This window comes from Mustelus asterias, chromosome 8 (assembly GCF_964213995.1).
Source record: "Mustelus asterias chromosome 8, sMusAst1.hap1.1, whole genome shotgun sequence".
NCBI lineage: Eukaryota > Metazoa > Chordata > Chondrichthyes > Carcharhiniformes > Triakidae > Mustelus > Mustelus asterias.
The window spans coordinates 39,188,746-39,212,924 of NC_135808.1; the positions used below are offsets into that span (position 1 = coordinate 39,188,746).

The window sequence follows — 24,179 nt, forward strand, 5'->3', positions numbered from 1 at the left end:
GAAATATGATCAAACCCCGGCAAGCGCCCCGGATATAAGGGAAAATGAAGTTGTCTCCAATATCGCACACCTCAGCCACTCGCAGTTGCTGGACATTATACAAACTCTAGCGGCACAGCAGTCCGCATGAGTGGCATCGGCCCCCACCCTGGGAACGGACCCTCGTATTTGGGTTAATGCATCGTTAGGGGGCCGGCGATGCAAAGTATTAATAGATACGGGGGCTTCGATGTCCCTCACTAACATGGTACTACCCACCACCCACCGTTCCATCATAGTGGTAGGAGTAGGGGGAGATAGGACTACCGTATACCAAAGCAAAGCAGTCCTACTTGAGATAGAAGGAATCCTACTCCCTGTACACTTCTGGGTGGGCCCAAACCAAGAGGGAACAATCTTGGGGATAGATCTCCTAGGAGAGTTGGGAACAGTGGTGGACGCTTTTAATAAGCGCCTGCTGTGGACTGCAAGAAAGGAACATAAAAGCGGGATTCAGGGATACTGGGTCCCCAATAAAAACGTAGCAGCCATAAGTATGGGAGCCCTTACCCACATGACCCGAGACTGGGGGAAGGAAGGACTAGCGGGGCTCCTGTGCCAATCATTACCCCGAGTCTGGGCGGCGGGCAAGCAGGACTGCAGTCTCGTAAGGATCCCTCCCCTACAGATACAAGGACCGGTTCACACTCCCCACACCCAATACCCCATAAAACCCAAAGCGTTGCAGGCGACCAAGACAATCGTCCAGGCTTTGGTTGCCCAGGGCATCCTGAGACCCACGACATCACGTACCAATTCCCCGATGTGGCCCGTCCGTAAGCCAGACGGAAGCTACCGGCTGACCATAGATTATACCGCCCTGAATAGGATAACCCCAAAGGAACACCCTATTGTTGCGAGCCCGGCCACCATCTTTAACGGATTGCGACCTGAACATTGTATATTCTCCGTGCTAGATATAGCAAACGGATTCTGGTCAATCCGACTCCACCACGAACCGGACCACTCCGGCCGGGATGGGACCCTGGCCCGCTTTATCAGCCGATTGGTGGTGGCCAGGGATGGGGCGAGATGTAGCTAAGCACTGCCAAAGATGTATTATATGCGCTCAGCATAAACCGGTCGGCCCCTGAAAGTTAAAATAGCTCACCAACCCAGACCAAAGGGACCTTGGGAAAACCTCCAAATTGATTTCATCGGCCCCCTACCCACCAGCCGCGGGAAGAAGTACTGCCTAGTCCTCATAGACCAGTTCACCCAATGGGTAGAAGCCTTTCCAACTCGGGATTGCGGGGCGACCACTGTAGCCCACATCCTGGCATACGAAATAATACCAAGGTGGGGAGTCCCGCTGCAACTGGACTCCGACCAGGGGACACACTTTACAAGCAAGGTGATGAAGCACGCTTGCAAAGCCCTAGGAATCCGACAGCAATTCCACATCCCATACCACCCTCAAAGTGCTGGAATGGTAGAGCGGATGAACCGCACTCTCAAAAATGCGATAGCCAAATCCATCGCAGAGACAGGTCAGGGGTGGGTAGATGTCCTTCCTTGTATTTTGATGCGCCTACGGGCCACCCCAGGTCGTACTGTAGGGCTCACCCCGTTTGAGCTAATGACCCGGAGGGCAATGCGACTCCCAGAAAACATTGCCGTAGGAGGGGGAGAAATGGCACCCCTTCGGGACAAAATCAAGAGATATGTACAGCAACTAGACTTACAGCTCCGAGGTTTGCACCATGCAGCCAGAGACCAGCAAGCCATTAGAGACCAGGCTAGAGATCAAAATGTCAGTCACACCACCACCCTTCCCCAAGTAGGGGATAAAGTTTTAATTCGGGTTGCCCCAGACCGACCCGGGTTTGCACCAAAATGGATCGGACCCCACGAGATTATCCTTACCAGCGACACATGTGCCTGTGTCGATGTTAAGGGAAAGGGCCGCTGGAAACATTGGTCACAATTAAAATCCTACCACCACGGGAAAGAGACAGGACAGACTGACTGTAAAGACAGGGATGCTCCGACCACTCCACGTATTGGCCCCTAACCATCTTTGTCCAGACAGCGGAGGTCGGAATAACAACTTTTATTTTTGGCACAAAGGAGTCGTGCGCCAACCGTGGCACGGATGTATATATGTATATAGGAATATAAACATGAATAGATAAATAGACTAAGTTAGTCATTTGATATCAATCTAACATCTGGTGGCCACCAGGTTTTATATATCCTCCCCCAAACCCCCTCTCCAGGACCATGTGGACCACTTGGAGGATGATCCTCACGACGACCTTCCTGACGGGTGTTGCACCCATAGAACACCCCATCTACCCGCGATTCCACGGGGTAATCTTCAACACATCCGAGGCACTGTGTGTGCCAGCTGAACCGGACCCTATGGACAGTAGAACTTATTTTAATGCATGGCTACAAATTTACCCGGGTATCAACAAGATCTGCTTCACTTGCACCTTAGAAAGATTCCAAACCTGCATTCAACGACGGGACCTTCGGAACAGAGACGGCTGCACTTTCGGGACCATCTGCGCCCTCCCCGACAACCCATTGATTACAACACCACAGGACATTTTAAAGCCGGACATGGACATTTGCGGCTATTACGGACTTGTTGAGGCTCCCGCAGTCTCACTGTATGCATGCTTCGCGCCGCTTCCAACGCGGGCCCCACGGCTACAACACCCGAAATCTTACCCTGCCCCTTGCAAAGCAAGGGACCGGAGGGAGGACTGGTGTTGTGGAATGACAGGGAGATTGAATATGAAAATGTGAAACATGAGGTCGTACCTGTCCTGATTGATATTTCAGGAATTCAGGTGCCAGAGTATTGCTCGGAGCAGACACAAGACATGTACCGAATGTTGGGGAGGGAGACCATAAAATGGGCCATTGACTCAATGGGGGCTACACATTACAGGGGAAACACAAACACATACAGGAATAAAAGGGACATTGTCAATGACATATTCACGGGGTTAAACACAGGATCCACAGTGGTTAACTCCATTGACATCCAGGGCCTTAACAACAAAATTGAACAACTAAAGGGAGTGATGAAGAACATCTTACGGCGGTCACTAGACCAACAGGCTGAGCAAACCTTTCTAGGGGAAGCGGGCGCCCACATCCAATTCGATGGGATTGCAGTACTAGAAGTGCACGCCCGGACCATTAACCGCCTCATAGACAGGGAGAGGGAGGACACTGCCCGGGTACAACAGGGACAGCTATGCCATGCGTATGGTCAGTGGATGGTAGCACAAGTACGACACAATCTGGACCAGGTACACAGGGGGGTGGTGCCCAACTGGATCGACAGCGCCCAGCTAGCGCAACTCGCAGATCAGAAGGGGATGCTGGATGACCAGACCCTGAAAGGGGTGACACGGGTGTATCCAGTGATCCCCGACTGCGAGGTTAGTGAGGGCACCGGGATAGGAATGGTTCTGTTGGTTCCAACAGTCACACAGGACGCGGCGCCGTTCCCTATCTTCTGGATTGAAAACATTGGTGTTGTTAGGAGCAATACCTCCCTCCGCTACCACATAACCGAAACCACGGCCATCTCCAGGCATGGTATAATGTCCAGTGTCTCTCTCGCAAGGTGCAAACAGCGGGGAGAGATCACCATCTGTCCCCACCTACTGAGACAAGGAGAGGCAGCAGAGTGTAGGTTTAATTGGACACAGGACTGCACCCCAGAAATTACACCCATAGATCCACACTTCGCCCGGGCAGGATACGGGGGACAGGGTAGATACTGTGTGGCCACCACACGTACATCATTTATATACAATGGACTAACATGCCCAATCCCCAACCCAAACTTCTGTTTCACCCCGCGCAGACCAGTCACTATAGGTCAGGCTCACATCATCAATATCCGAAATAGACAGACAGTAACTTTTAATGCCACAGACCCTCTAAAGGATAACTTAAAAGACTATCAGGAACCCGAGCAAGCCCCCATCCCACACCTGACTGAAGTTCTAAGGGAGCTCCGACTCAAAGTAGGACACTCCGTCCGGTTATACCATCAGCTACAATCACATATCAAAACCTTGGAGCAGGACACCGAAACGGCATTGCAAAGCCAAACATGGGCACAGAAGGTGAGGTCTAAACGTAAACATTCACCCCTGGATCCGAATCATTTCACATACACTGGTTGTCATCCAACTCATCTTAGCACTTTCCTGGGGAGTAGCGACATGCTACACATACCGCCAGCGGAAGAAAACGAAATCACGTAAAAACTTAGGACAATTGGCGTGGTCGGACAGTTAACAAATCGGGAGGATTACTCCCGCATACACTTAATTTGACAAGCTCCTGGGGCTCCCCCAAACTGTACGACTGCAGCATGCAGAGGCAGGGAGCACCGGACACAAATTTGTAAAAAGGGGAAGAAAATTGGTCTGAAGTGGAACAAGTCCACTCGCGACCGACAGGGGGGAACTGTCAGCGGACACAAATTTCTGTGATTCCTTAGATAAATATTTCTCAGAATAGAATCAAATAAATGAAACAGGACAAAGCAGCACCCAGACACAAAGTGTGAACAGACAAGCAGGTCTTTTAAAACGCAGAAACAAGGCTGACAAAAGGACTCAGGAACTCACATTAGCATTTAATTAAATTGGCTCCAAGGGTATCAGGAAGCCCTTATCAAACACTTCAGAAGGTCTCTGAGACCTGGAAGACTTCCTGATATCCAATTAAACACCTATTGTATAAGAAACTCCGGAGATCTCAAACAATTATCACCTCCCTCGACTGGGCAATCACCAGACTTAACACATCAACTCCGCACCTAAAAACCCATTAAACAGGATGACCATATCAGAACACCATAAACAAACCATTTACACATCAACCACAGAATGGTCAGAGTCAAATACTGTAAACAAAACATTAACATTTGAATCATACAAAGTGTCAAAGTTCGAGTATAACTGTAGCCCATTGCGGCAGGCCTTCAGAGTGCTTTCGGGACAGTGCTGTTTGTATGTCCTGATTGCACCTCCGTCGACGTTAATAAAGCTGTACTGCTGTTGAACCTGACTCTGAGTCCGAAGTGGTCGTGTTCGCCCACTCGCGCTAACAATTGGAACCAAATTAATTTAAAGCAGTGAACCATGAAAAGCTGTATGGACACAGAGATGGGTGGGGTTTAACCTGCCTATAAATGGCAGTGTGGAGTATTTGACCATTTGCCTGTTAATTGATAGTCTCATATTAATTCCGAATAGAGCCGTAGAATTTTATAGTCCCAAAAGAGGCCTATCGGCCCATCATGTCTGCGCCGGCTATCAAGAACCTATCTATTCTAATCCCATTTTCCAGCACTTGGTCCGTAGCGTTGTATGCTATGGCATTTCATGTGCTTAACCAAATAGTTCTTACGTGAGGGTTCCCGTCTCTACCATCCTTTTAGGCAATGTGTTCCAATTAGATTTCAAAATTGCATGTTAGATTTTCAAATAGACATTGTGAATTGCTTTACTTTTCTGACATTGTAAAGCTTACTTTCTTAAGTATACTGTGTGAGTGTGTATTTGTGAGTATGAGAGAGAAAAATTGTAGAGTGCTCAAGTAAAAAAATCATCTGTATTTGATTAAATGCACAAAAAGCAAAGTGTTCACACAACTTGAGGTTAAAAGCACACACACAAAATCAACTGTGTCCTTGTGGAAGTTACCACAAGGTACCAGCTGTACAAAGCTCTGGAAAATTGTGTTCAGTTTTGGTCACTGCACCTCGGAAAAGATACCGAGGCCTTGGAGGGAGTGCAGCATAGATTCACCAGAATGGGGCTAAAAGATTTAAATTATGAGGACAGTTGTACAGTCTGAGCTTTCTTTCCCTTGAATGTAGAAAATGAAGAGGTAATTTAGTTGAGGTGTTTAAGATGAGTCCAGAACAAGGGGACAGAGCATTAAAATTAGAGCTAGGCTGTTTAGGGGTGATGTCAGCAAACATTTCTTCACAAAAAGGGGACTGGAAATTTGGAACCCTTTCCCCACAAAAATCTGCTGAGACAAGGGGTCATTTGAATTTAAAAACTGATATTGATAGGTTTATTGTTAGACAAGGGGATTAAGGGTTACAGAGCCAATGCAGGTAGATAGAGTTAAGATACGGATCAGCCATGGCCTAATTGAATGGTGTCACAGGCTCAAGGGATGGCTCCAGTTCCTACATTCCTTAAATTCCTCTTGATTGTCCTCTCCACTCTCTGTAACAACGTCCATTTAGAATACCACCACATTAGTCCATCTGCTGTTGAAATCCTCATCCACGCTGACTATGTGACGTTTTTGACATACACCTCACATTGAAACATCTTTTCCTCAGTGTGGATGTCTCAATGTATCATGAGTTTTGCTGACTGTGAGATTCAGTCAGATCAGTCACACACCTCACTTGGGTTCTCCGCTGCGTGAATGCGACGATGATCCAGCATGCTCCATAATTGTTCAAAGTCCTTATTACATAAATCACATGTGAATGTTTTCTTCTCCCCTGTGTGAATGCGTCGGTGACTCACCAGGCCTGGCAACTGTGCAAAGCTCTTATTACACACCTCACACTTGAACGGTTTCTCCCCAGTGTGAAGACGTTGGTGTTCGCGGAGGTTCGATGGACGGGAAAATGATTTCTTACACACTTCACAGGTGAATGGTTTCTCCCCAGTGTGAGTGCGTTGGTGAACACGAAAGTGAGATGAGCGAGAGAATGATTTGTCGCACACTTCGCACTTGAATGGTTTCTCCCCAGTGTGAATACGTCGGTGTTGTGTGAGCGCTGATGACTGTGTGAAGACTCGGTCACACAACTCACACCTGAATGGATTCTCCCCTCTGTGAACGCTCTGATGTATCAGGAACCTCGTGGATGTTGGGAAAGCTTTATCACAAAACTCACACTTGAAGGGTTTCTCCCCTGTGTGGATTGTCTGATGGACCTGGAAGTTCGATAACTGTGTGAAAGCTTTCTCACACACATCACAGCGGAATGGCCTCTCCCCTGTGTGAATACGTTTGTGTCTGTGGAGATGCGATGACTGCGAAAATGATTTGTTGCAAACTTCACAAGTAAATGGTTTCTCTCCAGTATGAGTGCGTTCGTGGATACGAAAGTGGGATGAGCACGAGAATGATTTGTCACACAACTCACACTTCAACAGTTTCTCTTCCATGTGGCTAACTTTGTGTTACACGTGATACAACTGAACCTGCTGAGCCCACCTCACACTTGTTCACCTTCTCACCTGTAGGAATGAGTCAGTGGTTCATGAAGCTCAATGATTGATTGAAGCTCTTACCACAGTTGGAATCCACTTACACTTCTTCCCAGCCTCACTTGACCGATCACCCACAACCGAACCCACGGAAAGCTTTGTTCTAATGGAAATTCGGCACCACTGACCAGTTTCAATCAGATGATCAGTCAAAGCTCCCCTGACCTGACCGATTATAGATGATGGTTTCACTGCCCAACCTTCTCTGTGTTGAGCAATGCTGTGAAGGGACTGGATGTCATCCCACAGTTGTGCAGTTCTTTGGGTAATGGTCAGGATCTGTCTGCGGTGTCTATTTTCTCTGCATTCTCTGGTGCAGTACGGTGCAATCCTTCTGTAAAATAGGAAAAAGAAACGTGATTTCCTCCAACTCCCTCTCCTTTGCTGAAGGGGCTGACTCCTCAGTTAGAGACTGTTCCACAATGAGTGCTAGTCTGCTACTCCCGTGTGGGGGATCAGATACAAGTCCTTTCTTTTTCCTCACTTGACTGTCACACACCCTCTATTTCCAGCAGGAGCACAGGATAGTGACCAGGAGCAGACAATGTGGTGACTTTCTTTCTTCTACCCAGATCCCATTTTCCCAGGCACCGTGAGGGAAATGGAAAAGATAGTTGGGAGGAGTGTAAAATGTGTTATCAAATCACTGTAAAATCATGTCACAGAATATATTAATCTGGAAACATGCCAGACTCCTCCATCCAAGTATGTTCCATCCCACAGGCACTTGGAGAAGTCCTCAATATTGACTCCACGGAGCCACATGGCTTCAGGTCAAACAAGTTCAATGAAAACCACCACGCCCCTCCAAGCTAACGAATGAGTACTTCACCATGTTCATCATCATTGGGGACGTAGACAAAGGACAGATCCCAGGGTGCAGTGAGCCATCAGCAGCAATCAGATTGTATTCCACCACAATCTCACAGCCCGGCACAACCCTGATTTCATGGTTATCATCAAATTAGTAGATGGAGGTCTCAGGAGCAGCATAGGGTAAACTTTGAAGTCCGGGTTTGAACCTAGTAACAGTTATTATTGAATCTGAATCCAGACAGTGCATTCCAAATCCGAACCACATGTTGTATAAAAACATTTTTCATCAAGTCACCTCTGATTCACTTACCAATCATTTATCTGTAACCTCTAGTTCTCGATGCTTCTGTCAATGGAAACAGTTTCTTTTTATTTATTCGGCCTAAACCCTTCCTGATTTTAAACACCTTGAACAAATTTCCTCTTAGCTTTCTTGAAGGGAAACAATCCCACTTTCTCCAGTCTATCCACATAACTAATTCCTAAATCTTGGATCCATTCTAATAAATCTCTTCTGTACCCTCTCCAATATTCAGAGATGGGAGTGGGGGGAGAAGGCGTGTGTGTGTGGGGAGGAGGGGGGGGGGAGGCGGTGGTGGTGTGGGAAGTCTTGGAGAGATTTGAAAGTACAGGAAACATCCAGATCCCAACACACAGACATAACTGTCCCAGGATAATATGATGTGGAGATGCCGGCGTTGGACTGGGGTAAACACAGTAAGGAGTCTAACAACACCAGGTTAAAGTCCAACAGGTTTATTTGGTAGCAAACGCCACTAGCTTTCGGAGCGCTGCTCCTTCGTCAGGTGAGTGGAAGATCAGATCTCCCACTCACCTGCTGAAGGAGCAGCGCTCCAAAAGCCTACAAGAGGAGAGGCTGTGCTTGATTTGATATTAGGGAATGAACCTGGGCAGGTGTCAGATCTATCAGTGGGAGAGCATTCTGGGGATAGTGATCATAACTCCTTTGCACTAGCATTGGAGAGAGATAGAATCAGCCGAGCGAGGAAAGTGTTTATCTGGAGTAAGGGCAACTATGATGCTATTAGGCAGGAAATTAGAGGCATAAATTGGAAGGAGGTTTTCTCAGGGAAATGTATGGAAGAAATGTGGCAAATTTTCAAGGAAAATTTGTCTGGAGCTCTGCACGGCAATGTTCCGGTGCAACAGGGGAGTTATGGTAGGTTACAGGAACCGTGGTGCACGAAAGCTGTAATGGATTTAGTCAGGAAGAAAAGAAAAGCCTACAAAAGGTTCAGGGAGCTAGGTAATGTTAGAAATCTAGAAGAGTATACGACTAGTAGGAAGGAACTAAAGAGGGAAATTAGAAGAGCCAGGAGGGGACATGAGAAGGCCTTGGCAGCCAGGATAAAGGAAAACCCCAAGGCATTCTACAAGTATGTGAAGAGCAAGAGGATAAGATGTGAAGGAGTAGGACCTATCAAATGTGACGGTGGGGAAGTCTGTATTGAACCGGTTGAAATAGCAGAGGTACTCAATGAATACTTTGCTTCAGTATTCACAATGGAAAAGGATCTTGGTAGTTGCAGTGCAGACTTGCAGTGGACTGAGAAGATTGAGCATGTTGGCATTAGGAAAGAGGATGTGTTGGAGCTGTTGAAAAGCATCAAGTTAGATAAATCGCCGGGACCGGATGGGATGTACCCCAGATTACTGTGGGAGGCGAGGGAAGAGATTGCTGATCCTCTGGCGATGATCTTTGCATCATCAATGGAGACGGGAGAGGTTCCGGAGGATTGGAGGATGGCGGATGTGGTTCCGTTATTCAAGAAAGGGAGAAGAGATAGCCTAGGAAATTATAGACCAGTGAGTCTAACCTCAGTGGTAGGTAAGTTGATGGAGAAGATCCTAAGAGGCAGGATTTATGAACATTTGGAAAGGAATAGTATGATCAGAAGTAGCCAGCACGGCTTTGTCCGAGGCAGATCATGCCTTACGAGTCTGATTGAGTTTTTTGAAGATGTGACTCGACATTTAGACGGGGGAAGAGCAGGAGATGTGGTTCATATGGATTTCAGTAAGGCGTTTGATAAGGTACCCCATGCAAGGCTTATGGAGAAAGTGAAGGGGCATGGGATACAAGGGGACGTTGCTTTGTGGATTCAGAACTGGCTTGCCCACAGAAGGCAAAGAGTGGTTGTAGATGGGTCTTTTTCAGAGTGGAAGTCGGTCACCAGTGGGGTTCCCCAGGGATCTGTTCTGGGACCCTTGCTCTTTGTGATTTTTATAAATGACCTGGATGAGGAAGTGGAAGGATGGGTTGGCAAATTTGCTGATGACACAAAGGTTGGAGGTGTTGTGGATAGTGTAGAGGGATGTCAGCAGTTGCAACGAGACATAGATAAGATGCAAGACTGGGCGGAGAAGTGGCAGATGGACTTCAACCCAGATAAGTGTGTGGTGGTTCATTTTGGCAGGTCGAATAGGATGGAAGAATATAATATTAAGGGTAAGACGCTTGGCAGTGTGGAAGAACAGAGGGATCTTGGGGTCCAGGTTCATAGGACGCTCAAAGCGGTGTCGCAGGTAGAGGCTGTGGTTAAGAAGGCGTATGGAATACTGGCATTCATCAATAGAGGAACTGAGTTTAGAAATCGGGAGATAATCTGCAGCTGTATAGGACCCTGGTCAGACCCCACCTGGAGTACTGTGCCCAGTTCTGGTCGCCTCATTACAGAAAGGATGTGGAAGCCATAGAACGGGTGCAGAGGAGATTTACGAGGATGTTGCCAGGATTAAGTGGTATGCCTTATGAGGATAGGTTGAGAGAGCTTGGTCTATTCTCCTTGGAGTGGCGAAGGATGAGAGGTGACCTGATAGAGGTGTATAAGATGTTGAGAGGCATTGATAGAGTGGATTCTCAGAGGCTTTTACCCAGGGCTGAAATGGTTGTCACGAGAAGCCACAGGTTTAGGGTGCTGGGGAGTAGGTATAGAGGAGATGTTAGGGTTAAGTTTTTCACTCAGAGGGTGGTGGGTGCGTGGAATTGGCTGCCGGTAGTGGTGGTGGAAGCGGATTCGATTGAGTCTTTTAAGAGACTTTTGGATAGGTTCAGGGAGGTTCGTAAGATAGAGGGTTATAGATGAGCCTAGAAGGTAAGGAAATTGTTCGGCGCAACTTGTGGGCCGAAGGGCCTATTTGTGCTGTAGCTTTTCTATGTTCTATCAGAAGGAAAATGCTTCCAATAAACACACTCAATATCCAACGCACAGCTCCAATCAAACAGCTCAGCACAAAGCACCGAGTAAACAGGTCTCTCAGCTGGATCTTCTCACACAGCATAAGGGGCATTTCCACACCTGATTCCCCACAGGATAATCAGACTGCCTGAACATTAGTGTGGATATTATGCAATGTAATTATTATAAATTCTGCTCCTTCACTCACCATTTCCTCACTTGGTTTCAGTCCCTTTAGGAAGTGAAGCAGCTGTGAAAGAGGAAGAGGAGGGAATGGGCAGAGTGGGTGGGCTCTCTGATTGACGTCTCTCACAGCCAATCCAAATATTTCTGGAGTAACATGAGTTTCCTGAAGTTGGGGAAACTAACCGGTGAAAAGAAGGCGACTTTGAGCAGCAGATCAGGTGGGGATTTAAACTTGTCTTTGTCCCATCTGAATAAAACCTCATTTATTGCAGCTGCTGTCTCAGTTCCCTTGGTAAATGTTTGACGGAGATAGTGTGGGAACGACATTCTTCATCCTCAGAGGCTTTCAAACTGACAACAGCCTCGGATGTGTTTAACAAGATCAGAAGAGGAAGGTCCACAACATCCAAGGCAGCGATACTGTGCAGTGGTGGGATCAGCACATGTACAGTGGAGAGAGAGACTAGAAAGGTGGCGGCGGCGGGCGGGGAGTTAAATAATTTACTCCATCTGCTCTCCTCCTCATAACCGTATTTCTCTCTTTACTTCTTTCCTACCTCTGCGCTTTCATTTTCTTCCATTCTTCTACCTCTCACACTCTCCTTACAGAGATAGGGAGGGGAGAGGACATGGAGAGATTTGAAAACAAGCTCAAAAACCTCACTAAAACTAATAATAAACTTTCTGAGAAAGAGTGGGTTATTGACAGATTGTTAGAACTGTGCCGAAACAATAGAACTTTCATGAGTAAATGAAAGCAGACATCAGCCGGTACTGATTGAAGACAATCCCTTCAGATGTCCATTCCAGCTGACACCAGGGACTTTATCACCTTTCACAAATGTGGAGATGCCGCCGTTGGACTGGGGTAGGCACAGTAAGAAGTCTCACCACACCAGGTTAAAGTCCAAAAGGTTTATTTGGTAGCACGAGCTTTCAGAGCGCTGCTCCTTCAACAGGTGAGTGAAGAGTTGAGTTCACAAACAGGGCATATATAGACACAGACTCAATTGCAAGGTAACGGTTGGAATGCGAGTCTTAACAGTCATCAAGTCTTTCCAGTTACAGACAATGTGAGTGGAGAGAGGGTTAAGCACAGGTTAAAGAGGTGTGAATTGTCTCAAGCCAGGACAGTTAGTAAGATTTTGCAAGCCCAGGCAAGTTGTGGGGGTTACAGGTAGTGTGACATGAACCCAAGATCTGATTGAGGCCGTCCTCATGTGTGCCGAACTTGGCTATCAGTTTTTGCTCAGCGATTCTGCGTTGTTGTGTGTCTTGGAGAATGCTTACCCGAAGATCAGAGGCTGAGTGCCCTTAACTGCTGAAGTGTTTCCCAACAGGAAGGGAACACTCCTGCCTGGTGATTGTTGAGCGGTGTCCATTCATCCGTTGTCATAGCATCTGCATGCTCTCGCCAATGTACCATGCCTCGGGACATCCTTTCTTGCAGTGTATCAGGTAGACAACGTTGGCCGAGTAGCATGAGTATGTACTGTGTCTCTGGTGAGTGGTGTTCTCACGTGAGGTGATGGCATCCGTGTCAATGATCCAGCACGTCTTGCAGAGGTTGCTGTGGCAGGGTTGTGTGGTGTCGTGGTTGCTGCTCTCCTGAAGGCTGGGTAGTTTGCTGCAAACAATGGTCTGCTTGAGGTTGTGTGGTTGTTTGAAGGCAAATAGTGGGGGTGTGGAGGTGGCCTTGGTGAGATGTTCGTCTTCATCAATGACATGTTGAAGGCTCTGAAGAAGATGTCATAGCTTCTCCGCTCCGGGGAAGTACTGAACGACAAAGGGTACTCTGTCTGCCGTCTCCAGTGTTTGTCTTCTGAGAAGGTTGGTGTGGTTTTTCACTGTTGTGCGTCGGAACTGTCGATCAATGAGTCGAGCACCATATCCTGTTCTTACGAGGGCATCTTTCAGCATTTGTAGGTGTCTTTGCGTTCCTCCTCATCTGAGTAGATCCTGTGTATACGGAGGGCTTGTCTGTAGGGGATGGCTTCTTTAACATGTTCAGGGTGGAAGCTGGGGAAATGGAGCATCGTGAGGTTATCCATGGGCTTGCGGGACGGTGAAGTGCTGAGGTGACTGTCCTTGAGGGAGATGCGTGTGTCCAAGAATGCAACTGATTCTGGAAAGTAGTCCATAGTGAGTCTGATGGTGGGATGGAACTTGTTGATGTCATCATGTAGTTGTTTCAATGATTCTTCGCCGTGTATCCAAAGGAAGCAAATTTCACCAATGTATCTAGTGAATAGCGTCGCTTGATGGTCCTGTGTGGTGAAGAGGTCTTGTTCGAACCTGTGCATGAAGATGTTTGCATATTGAGGTGAGAATTTGGTCCCCATGGCTGTTCCGTGTGTCTGGATGAAGAACTGGTTGTTGAAGGTGAAGACGTTGTGGTCCAGGATGAAGCAGATGAGTTGTAGAATTGCATCGGGAGATTGGCATTTGTCGGCATTGAGTACTGAGGGAGTTGCAGCAATGCCATCGTTGTGGGGGATGCTGGTGTAGAGTGCCGAGACATCCATTGTGACAAGGAATGTTTCTGGTTCAGCTGCTCTGTGGGTGCTGAGTTTCTGTAAGAAGTATGTAGTGTCGCGACAGAAGCTGGGGGTTCCTTGTACGATAGGTTTCAGGATGCCCTCGATGTAGCCAGAGAGGTTCTCACACAGGGTCCCATTGCCTGATACGATGGAACGGCCTGGTGTGTTGGCCTTGTGTATCTTCGGGAGGCAGTACAGATCTTCTACGTGGGATGAGAGCACGGAGGGTGCTCTGAAGGTCTGGATCAAAGGTCTTGATCAGTCTGTTGAGTTGACGGGTGTGTTCTTTGGTCGGATCTGCGGGTAACTGTCTGTGGTGTTCTTGGTTGTTCAGTTGTCGGTACACTTCTTTGCAGTAATCGTTCTGTTCAGTATGACGGTGGCCCCTCTTTTGTCATCAAACTAGCAGATAATGTTGCGGTTGGTCTTGAGAGCGTGGATGGCGTTGCGTTGTGCTTGGGCAATGTTTGGGGCTGTCTTGTGAGTGAAGCTGATGAATCTGGCATTGACGCATCTCCTGACGGCCTTTCACAGTTTCACAGCTTCAGGAATCCAGACACAAAGACAACACTGATACCTGCAGCTCGAACTAGTTACCACTTTAAATCAAATCAGACTTTCAGGTTGCTGGTTTAAGGGGAAAAAGCATTCTGTGCACAACCATGGAACTTAACCCCTTAGAAACTGACTCTAATACAATAGAAATATTCAAAGTTATTGTCACTCTCATCTCTGGGTCAGAAAGTTGTGCATTCAGGTCTCACTCCAGAGACTTGGGAATTGAGGCTGACACTCCAATGCAGTACTGAGGGAGTGTGGCACTGTCAGCGGTAAGATCTTTCAGATGACTTACACCAAGGTCCTGTCAATTCTATCAAGTGAATGTAAAAGATTACATATATTGTGTATGTGGTGACTTTCTCCTTAAGACAGTAAACAGAACCATAGAATCCCGACAGTGTAGAAAGAGGCCATTCAGCCCATCGAGTCTGCATCGACCACAGTCCCACCCTATCCCCCGAATCCCCTTGCATTTTATCCTCGCTAGTCCCCCTGACGCTAAGGGACGATTTAGCATGGCCAATCCACCTAACCCGCACATCTTTGGACTGTGGGAGGAAACTGGAGCACCCTAAAACAAGGGGAGAATGTGCAAACTCCACACAAACAGTGACCCAAGCTGGGAATCGAACGTGGGTCCCTGGTGTTGTGAGGCAGCAGTGCTAACCACTGTGCTACCCCAGTTGCTTCAGTTCAATAAGTTCAAATGCTAAAAAAAGGCAAAGGGGAAGAAAAGCCCCAGAGAGCTATTGCAGGTCCCCCAATCTAAAGAGCCTGCAAAGATTCCAGGGAGAGAGAATCCCTGCCAGAGGGACTTGCAGCAGATAGGTTCTTGAGTTTTGGGGAGAAATAAACAGCCTATGTTAAGCAAATGGATTGCACTGCAAAGGTATGTTGCAGTTTTAAAAAATAAACCATCGCAATAGCAGCTGGAGACACTCTGTACCTGCATTGATACATTATTGCAAAACACACCTGCAAAGGGAAGCCAACTATATTCAAGCAGCGAGACTGGAGAAAAGAATTAATTACACCGTCTTAAAGCAGTAATGCATTTAAAGAGGTAATGTATTTAATGTTCTGCAATATTTAATGCAACAACCACAAGAAGGAACAAAGGACGAGGAGAAGAAAATCGGAGAAGACCCCAGATCGATGACAGCTCTAAAAAGGGGGTCCTTAAGCAATGCAAGACTTCAGCGGAGAAAATAAAGACCCAAAAGAAGAGGAAACTCTGGAGTTCAAATGAGGTAATAAGCTCTCAATTAAGAGGCAACACCAAACTCAGAGCAGGCAGTGAAGGACTTTCCAAAAGGAGAGCTCCAATAGGCTCTCCAGAAGGACAGCACCGATGGACTCTGTAGAAGGAGGGAACAATGGGCCAGTGAAGGCAGAGCACCAAAAGATCTGAAATGACTAAATGAAGAGCTGAATACAACAAGACTCAGTTGTGCCTCATCCTTATATAAAAGCTAAGAAAAAAAACCCAATCACTATGAGAAAGTTTAAAGTTTATTTATTAGTCACAAGTAGGCTGACATTAACATTGCAATGAGGTTACTGTGAAAACCCTCGAGTTGCTACATTCCAGCGCCTGTTTGGGTACATTCAGAGAGAATTTAGCATGGCCATGCACCTAACCAGCACATCTTTCAGACTGTGGGTGGAAATCGGAGCACCTGGAAGAAATCCATGTAGACACGGGGAGAACATGCAAGCTCCACACTTTCACCCAAGCCGGGAATCAAACCCGGGTCCCTGGTGCTGTGAGGCAGCAGTGCTAACCACTGTGCCACTGTGTCACCCCTGGTGAAAATAGCAAGGAAATCTATTGGGGCCAGTAAGAAACAACATAACATTTACCAGCAAGCGCTGAAGGAACTGGACTTAGAGCTTTATTTGTGAATAAAAGGTAAAAACAGTTGAGAGAAAAAGCACAAGTGGAACTCAGTGACAGAGATCATAACATGGAACTCGAGAAGAGCTAAGTAAATCCCAAGTAATGGATGCTATCAATTTTGTGATCGGTGAGAGAACTACGAATCTCAGAGTGAGAAACATCAAAGATTTGATCTATGGCACTCATGTTGGACAACCTGTATGATCCAATTGAATGACTGAACTACCAGTCATATGGAAAACACAAATGAGTTGCAGAAATTGGCATTCTGCAGAGAGGCAGAAACTGGTGTTTGGCAGTGCTGAGGAGGACTTAACAATGGACAAACCCAAAGAGAGGACACAATTGCTGGAACAAGCTAGCACGCAGGAGAATTGTCCAATTAACAGAAAAAGAAGGAAGAAATTATGAGTGCAGAAGTAGAGTTTGTTACAAATACAAAAAAGGAACGTGTCAATTCTCTGAAAGCACACAAAGCATGAGAAGGCAGAGATTGTTATCAAATGTTGTTAAAAGGGAATGATGGATTCATTTTGGAAGAAACTCAGAAAAGGATAAACTGAACTGGTTGCAAAAGCAGAGCAATGGACCAAAGAATGATTGTGATTCTCTTCGACAAGAGAAAGTTATGCTGACAGAAAAAAACTGCAGTGATTGTTGGAAGAATTCCGATATGCTCAACAACTATGGAGCTGAAAATGGCACAGACCAAACTGCAACTGGTGCAGACTCTGTGCCAAATACAGACGGAGGAGAAAGTAAATGCATTAAATGAAGAACTGCTCAGGTCCAAGCAGAAGATTGGTTCATACAGAAGATGAAAGGAAGAGATTGGTAAATTAAGCCACTCAGCCGAAGGCAATGTGCTAGAGAGAACTAGACAAAGCAGCAATTAAGACAGAGAAGGAAACTGAGATTATATGCCAGAACAAAATTGCTGAATTAGTTACACTAATAGAAATGCACAAGAACCAATATGATAGCATTTTCAATGAAACACATCCGAATACAAACACCAGGGAAGAGAAGAACTGAGTACCAATCTAAGTACCAGAAATAGAATACCACAACCATTTCCTTCACAAGGGCTGGCATGGTGGCAAAGTGGTTAGCACTATTGCCTCACAGCACCAGGGACCCAGGTTCAATTCCTGCCTTGGGTGACTGTGCGGAGTGATGCGCGATTAAATCACTCGGGAGGTTAGATTGTACCCGAGAAATAAAGGCTTTTATTATTAACACGAATGGAGCACACTATATACAATACAATCCCAGACTAAAGGGTCACCAGGCAGTGCAGTGACCTTTATACTTCCCCAGGTAGGCGGAGCCAACTGGAGTGTACCACAGAACAATATCAACAGGTAGAACAGCCCAACCCTAACTCCAACAGTGACAACAGTAACATATCTACAAACACCCATCCATGGCTCAGCACTCATAGTGGTAACCAACTATGGTTCACCACACGGAGTTTACATGTTCTTCCCTTGTCTGCATGGGTTTTCTCCTGGTACTCTGGTTTCCGCCCAGTTAGAGGATGTGCAAGTTAGATGGATTGGCCATGCTAAATTGCCCCTTAGTGTCCCAAGATGTGTAGGTTGGGGGAATGGCGGAGCAAATATGTGGGGTAAAGGGGATAGAGTGGGTTGGGGGAGGGGTACTGGGTAAGATGTTTGTTGTAGACCCAGTGGGCCAAATGGCCTCCTTCTGCATGTCAGGATTCTATGACTGACAAATTAAGATAGTGCAAGATCTGTCAAGACGTAAGACTGTGTTGTATTTCATTGATGTGCCTGCATTGTAGGGTAAGGTGCTTGACAAAGAAAAGGATCAACAGTTGATTAGAGAATGGCACCATCTGAAACCCATACAAGACTCTATTTGGAACTGTGCATAGTTGAAGCTTTCTCGAAGAAGTGTTATGTTAAATGGGATGGCAAGGTGACACAGTGGTTAGCACTGCTGCCTCAGAGCGCCAGGGACCCAGGTTCAATTCCGGCTTCAGGTCACTGGTTGTGTGGAGTTTGCACATTCTTCCCGTGTCGGCGTGGGTTTCCTCCCACAGTCCAAAGATGTGCGTGTTAGGTTGATTGGCCGTGCTAAATTGACCCTAGTATCAGGGGGCGCAGTGTCTTAGAGTCATAGAGGTTTACAGCATGGAAACAGGCCCTTCAGCCCAACTTGTCCATGCTGCCCTTATTTTTTTTTAAAACCCCTAAACTAATCCCAATTGCCCGCATTTGGCCCATATCCCTCTATACCAGGGTAAATATGTGGGGTTACAGGAAAAGGGCCTGGGTGGGATTGTGGTCGGTGCAGACGCGATGGGCCGAATGACCTCCTTCTGCACTGCAGGGATTCTATGACTGCCACGTTTCATCCATTACAACAGTGACTATATTTCAAAAAACACTTAATTGGAGTAAAGTGCTTTCAGAAATGAAGTTAATGAAAGTGGTTATAAAAACACAATGCTTTGTTTCTCAGGAAACATTCTGCCTGTGACCTGGAAATTATAAACCCATTGACGGAGAAAGTGCACCAGCCCACAGTGACATTGACCAATATATTGTGTACAGGACTCTTACTGTAGGCTCCTGAATGTTTCAGTGAATAGGAGCACACCGTGCTGACAAATCAGATCATTGTGAGTTGGAAATCAACACAGAGCATTGATAAATCAGCAGACAAAGAACAACAGAATATTCAGCTTACACCAAACTTTGAATCAACCAAAATAACAAAGCATTTTAAAATGCTTTCCCAGAACAAGAAATGAATCTTGGAAGAGTGTAAGGTGAACATATAACAAAATTATTACATCAAGGTGTGATGGGCTGAGGGAACTCAAATCTGTAGAGACTCAGCCCCACTCCCTCACCATACTCAGGATAGTAGTCCTCCCAGACAGGAGAGTACAAACATTACCCATGGTATCAGCCAAACACCCGTCACCTGAAGAGGATCTGTCTATAATTCACATCACCAATTCTATCCCATACCTACTCCTGGGAGCTGTCTCACTTTACTGACACACACTCAGATCAGTGGAAACTCTCTCAATACTACAGACAGAAGTTTCTTTAAAATCCCTGTGCTTTAGTCTGGCTCCCAATTCTGATGGTCAGATATCACACTGAAATATACCAGAGCCAAGTCTATCTGACCACAGCTGGATCAGGAGAGCACAAAGAAGACTTAATGAGTAATAGTGACTCCACATTATATATTCAGGAGAAACAGACAGGTATTTCTGTGACCACACACATGAATCCAGGACGGTATATTTCCACCCTCTTGCCAGGGTCAAGGATGTCACTGAGCAGCTGCAACACACCCTGAGGGGGCATTGGTGAACAGCCAGAGGTCCTGGTCCATACAACATAGGATGTGATCGTGTGGTCAGAATTTAAGAGCTAGGTAGGAAATCATCAAGCAGGATCTCAAAAATAGAAATCTCTGGATGAATCTCTGTATCACGTACCAGTGAATATAGAAATAGGAGCATAAAGAAGATGAATGTATGACTGAAGAAATGGAGCAAGATGAAGGGCTTTAGATTCCTGGGACCTGTACAGGCCACATGGTTACACGTAGACAGAGATGGCACCAATTTCCTCACAGGGCAATTAGCTGAGGAGTATTTTAACTAACCTTGCAGTATATTGGAAGCAGGAGACTACCCAAGAGAGAAACATCAAAGTTCACAAGAGTATTGGGAGAGAGCACTAGAGTAGGGAAAAGTGTGATGATAATTAGGTTCAGAAGAGTAATAGAGTCTATATTAAATTTACAGTGTGTGTATGTGCAAGTAAAGGCGACAATTCTAAAGGGGGCACAGTGTCATAGAGTCATAGAGGTTTACAGCATGGAAACAGACCCTTCGGCCCAACTTGTCCATGCTGCCCTTATTTTTTTTTTCAAACCCCTAAGCTAATCCCAATTGCCCGCATTTGGCCCATATCCCTCTATACCCATCGTACCCATATAACTATCTAAATGCTTTTTAAAGATAAAATTGTACCTGCCTCTACTACTACCTCTGGCAGCTTGTTCCTGACACTCACCACCCTCTGTGTGAAAAAATTGCCCCTCTGGACACTTTTGTATCTCTCCCCTCTCACCTTAAACCGATGCCCTCTAGTTTTAGACTCCCCTACCTTTGGGAAAAGATATTGACTATCTACCTTGTCAATGTCCCTCATTATTTTATAGACCTCTATAAGGTCACCCCTCAGCCTCCTATGCTCCAGAGAAAAAAATCCCAGTCTATTCAGCCTCTCCTTATAACTCAAACCAACAAGTCCCGGTAACAGCCCAGTAAATCTCTTCTGCACTCTTTCTAGTTTAATAATATCCTTTCTATAATAGGGTGACCAGAATTGCACACAGTATTCCAAGTGTGGCCTTACCAATGTCTTGTACAACTTCAACAAGATGTCCCAACTCCTGTATTCAATGTTCTGACCGATGAAACCAAGCATGCCGAATGTCTTCTTCACCACTCTGTCCACCTGTGACTCCACGTTCAAGGAGCTATGAACATGTACCCCTAGATCTCTTTGTTCTGTAACTCTCTCCAACGCCCGACCATTAACTGAGTAAGTCCTGCCCTGGTTCAATCTACCAAAATGCATTACTTCACATTTGTCTAAGTTAAACTCCATCTGCCATTCGTCAGCCCACTGGCCAATTGATCAAGATCCCGCTGCAATTGGAGATAACCTTCCTCAACTGTCCACTTTGCCACCAATCTTGGTGTCATCTGCAAACTTACTAACCATGCCCCCTATATTCTCATCCAAATCATTAATATAAATGACAAATAACAGTGGGCCCAGCACTGATCCCTGAGGCACACCGCTGGTCACAGGCCTCCAGTTTGAAAAACAACTCTCTACAACCACCCTCTGGCTTCTGTTAAGAAGCCAATTTTGTATCCATTTAGATACCTCACCCTGGATCCCGCGAGATTTAACTTTATGCAACAACCTACCCCTACCATGCGATACCTTGTCAAAGGCCTTGCTGAAGTCCATGTAGACAACATTAACTGCACTGCCCTCATCTACCTTCTTGGTTACCCCTTCAAAAAACTCAATCAAATTTGTGAGACATGATTTTCCACTCACAAAGCCATGCTGACTGTCCCTAATCAGTGCTTGCATTTCTAAATGCCTGTAGATCCTGTCTCTCAAAATACCTTCCAACAATTTACCCACCACAGATATGAGGCTAACTGGCCTGTAGTTCCCAGGCTTTTCCCTGCAGCCCTTTTTAAACAAAGGCACAACATTTGCCACTCTCCAATCTTCAGGCACCCTCACCCGTGACTATCGATGATTCAAATATCTCGGCTAGGGGACCCGCAATTTCCTCCCTAGCCCCCCACAACGTCCTGGGATATACCTCATCAGGTCCCACAGATTTATCTACCTTGATGCGCTTTAAAACTTCCAGCACCTCCTTCTCTGTAATATGTACACTCCTCAAGACATCAATATTTAATTCCCCAAGTTCCCTAACATCCATGCTTTTCTCAACAGTAAATACTGATGAGAAATATTCATTTAGGATCTCACCCATCTCTTGTGGATCCACACATAGACCTTGTTGATCTTTAAGAGGCCCTACTCTCTCCCTTGTTACCCTTTTGCCCTTTATTTATTTGTAGAAGTTCTTCGGATTCTCCTTTGCCTTATCTGCCAAAACAATTTTGTGTCCCCTTTTTGCCCTCCTGATTTCTCTCTTAACTCTACTTCTACACCCCCTATACTCTTCAAGGGATTCACTTGATCCCAGCTGCCTATGCACGTCATGTGCCTCCTTCTTCTTGACCAGGCCTCAATATCCCGAGTCATCCAGGGTTCCCGACTTCTGCCAGCCTTGCCCTTCACTCTAAGAGGAATGTGTTTACCCTGAACCCTGGTTAACACACTTTTGAAAGCCTGCCACTTACCAGACGTCCCTTTTCCTTCCTACAGACTCCCCCAATTAACTTTTGAAAGTTCCTGCCTGATACCATCAAAATTGGCCTTGCCCCAATTTAGAATATTAACTTTTGGGACAGACCTATCATTCTCCATAATTATCTTAAAACTAATAGAATTATGGTCACTGGTCCCAAAGTGATCCCTCACTAACACTTCTGTCACCTGCCCTTCCTTATTTCCCAAGAGGAGGGCAAGAGGTCAGTGGCAGAGGAACCTGGAAATAAATGTGCAAAATCATTGAAGTTGGCGGGACAATTTGAGAGAGGTTAATAAAGCACACAGCAGACTAGGCTTTATCAATAGAAGCATAGAGTACAAAAAAAAGGAACTGATGTTAAACCCATATAAAACACTGGTTCAGATCCATTTGGAATATTATGTCCAGTTCTGAGCACCACACTATAAAATGGATGTGAAGATATTAGAAAAGCTTCAAGTGAATGGTTCCAGAAACAGGGAACTTCAGTTCGGTGGACAGATTGGAGAGGTTGGGCTGTTCTCCTTGGAGAAGAGAAGATTGAGAGGAGATTTTGATAAAGATTTTCAAAATCATGAGAGGTCTGGACAGGGTAGATGGGGAGAAATTGTTCCAATTGGTGGAAGAATTGAGAATCAGAGGGAACATGATGGAGACATGAGGAAAAACCTCTTCACACAGTGAGTAGTTAGGATCTGGAATGCACTGTCTGAGAGTGTGGTGGAGGCAGATTCACGCAGCAACTGGTTAGGATCGGGAATGCACTGTCTGAGAGTCTGGGGGAGGCAGATTCACACAGTGAGTTGTTTGGATCTGGAATACACTGAGAGTGTGGTGGAGGCCAATTCTCAAAGCGAGTGATCGGATCTGAAATGCACTTTTTTACAATTCATTCGTGGGACATAGGCATCGCTGGCTGGCCAGCATTTATTGTCCATCCCTAGTTGCCCTTGAGAAGGTGGTGCCTTTTTGAATCGCTGCAGTTCATGTTCTGTGGGTTGACCCACAATGCCCTTAGGGAGAGAATTCCAGGATTTTGACCCAGCGACTGTGAAGGAACAGTGATATATTTCCAAGTCAGGATGGTGAGTGGCTTGGAGGGGAGGAACTTGCAGGTGGTGGTATCTGCTGCCCTTGTCCTTCTAGATGGAAGTGATGATGGATTTGGAAGGTGCTGTCTAAGGATCTTTGGTGAATTGCTGCAGTGCATCTTGTAGATAGTACACACTGCTGTTACTGAGTGTGGATGGTGGAGGGATTGAATGTTTGTAGATGTGGTGCCAATCAAGCGGGCTGCTTTGTCCTGGATAGTATCAAGTTTTTTGAGTGTTGTCGGAGCTGCCCCTATCCAGGCAAGTGGGGAGTATTCCATCACACTCCTGACTTATGCCTTGTAGATGCAGTCAGGAGGTGAGTTACTCGCCGCCGTATTCCTAGCCTCTGACCTGCTCTTGTAGCCACTGTGTTTATGTGGTGAGTCGAGTTGCGTTTCTGGTCAATGGTAACCCCAAGAATGTTGACATTGGGGGATTCAGTGATGGTAACAGCATTGAATGTCAACGGGCGGTGGTTAGAGTGTCTCTTATTGGTGATGGTCATTGCCTGGCATTTGTGTGGCACGAATGTTATTTGCCACTTGTCAGTCCAAGCCTGATTATTGTCCAGATCTTGTTGC

At 46.2% G+C, this 24,179-nt stretch overlaps 2 protein-coding genes across 2 annotated transcripts in view; one reads left to right on the plus strand and one right to left on the minus strand.

The window, feature by feature from the left end:
- Positions 1-11,569, minus strand: part of LOC144497100 (uncharacterized) — a 34,506-nt gene extending 22,937 nt beyond the window's left edge. The window contains 2 exon segments of the mRNA XM_078217879.1: positions 6,398-7,662; positions 11,553-11,569. Of these exon segments, the coding sequence (XP_078074005.1) occupies positions 6,398-7,226 (829 nt within the window). The 5' untranslated portion in view covers positions 7,227-7,662; positions 11,553-11,569.
- LOC144497075 (uncharacterized) overlaps positions 1-24,179 on the plus strand; it is a 257,791-nt gene that overhangs the window by 89,431 nt on the left and 144,181 nt on the right. The window lies entirely within an intron of this gene.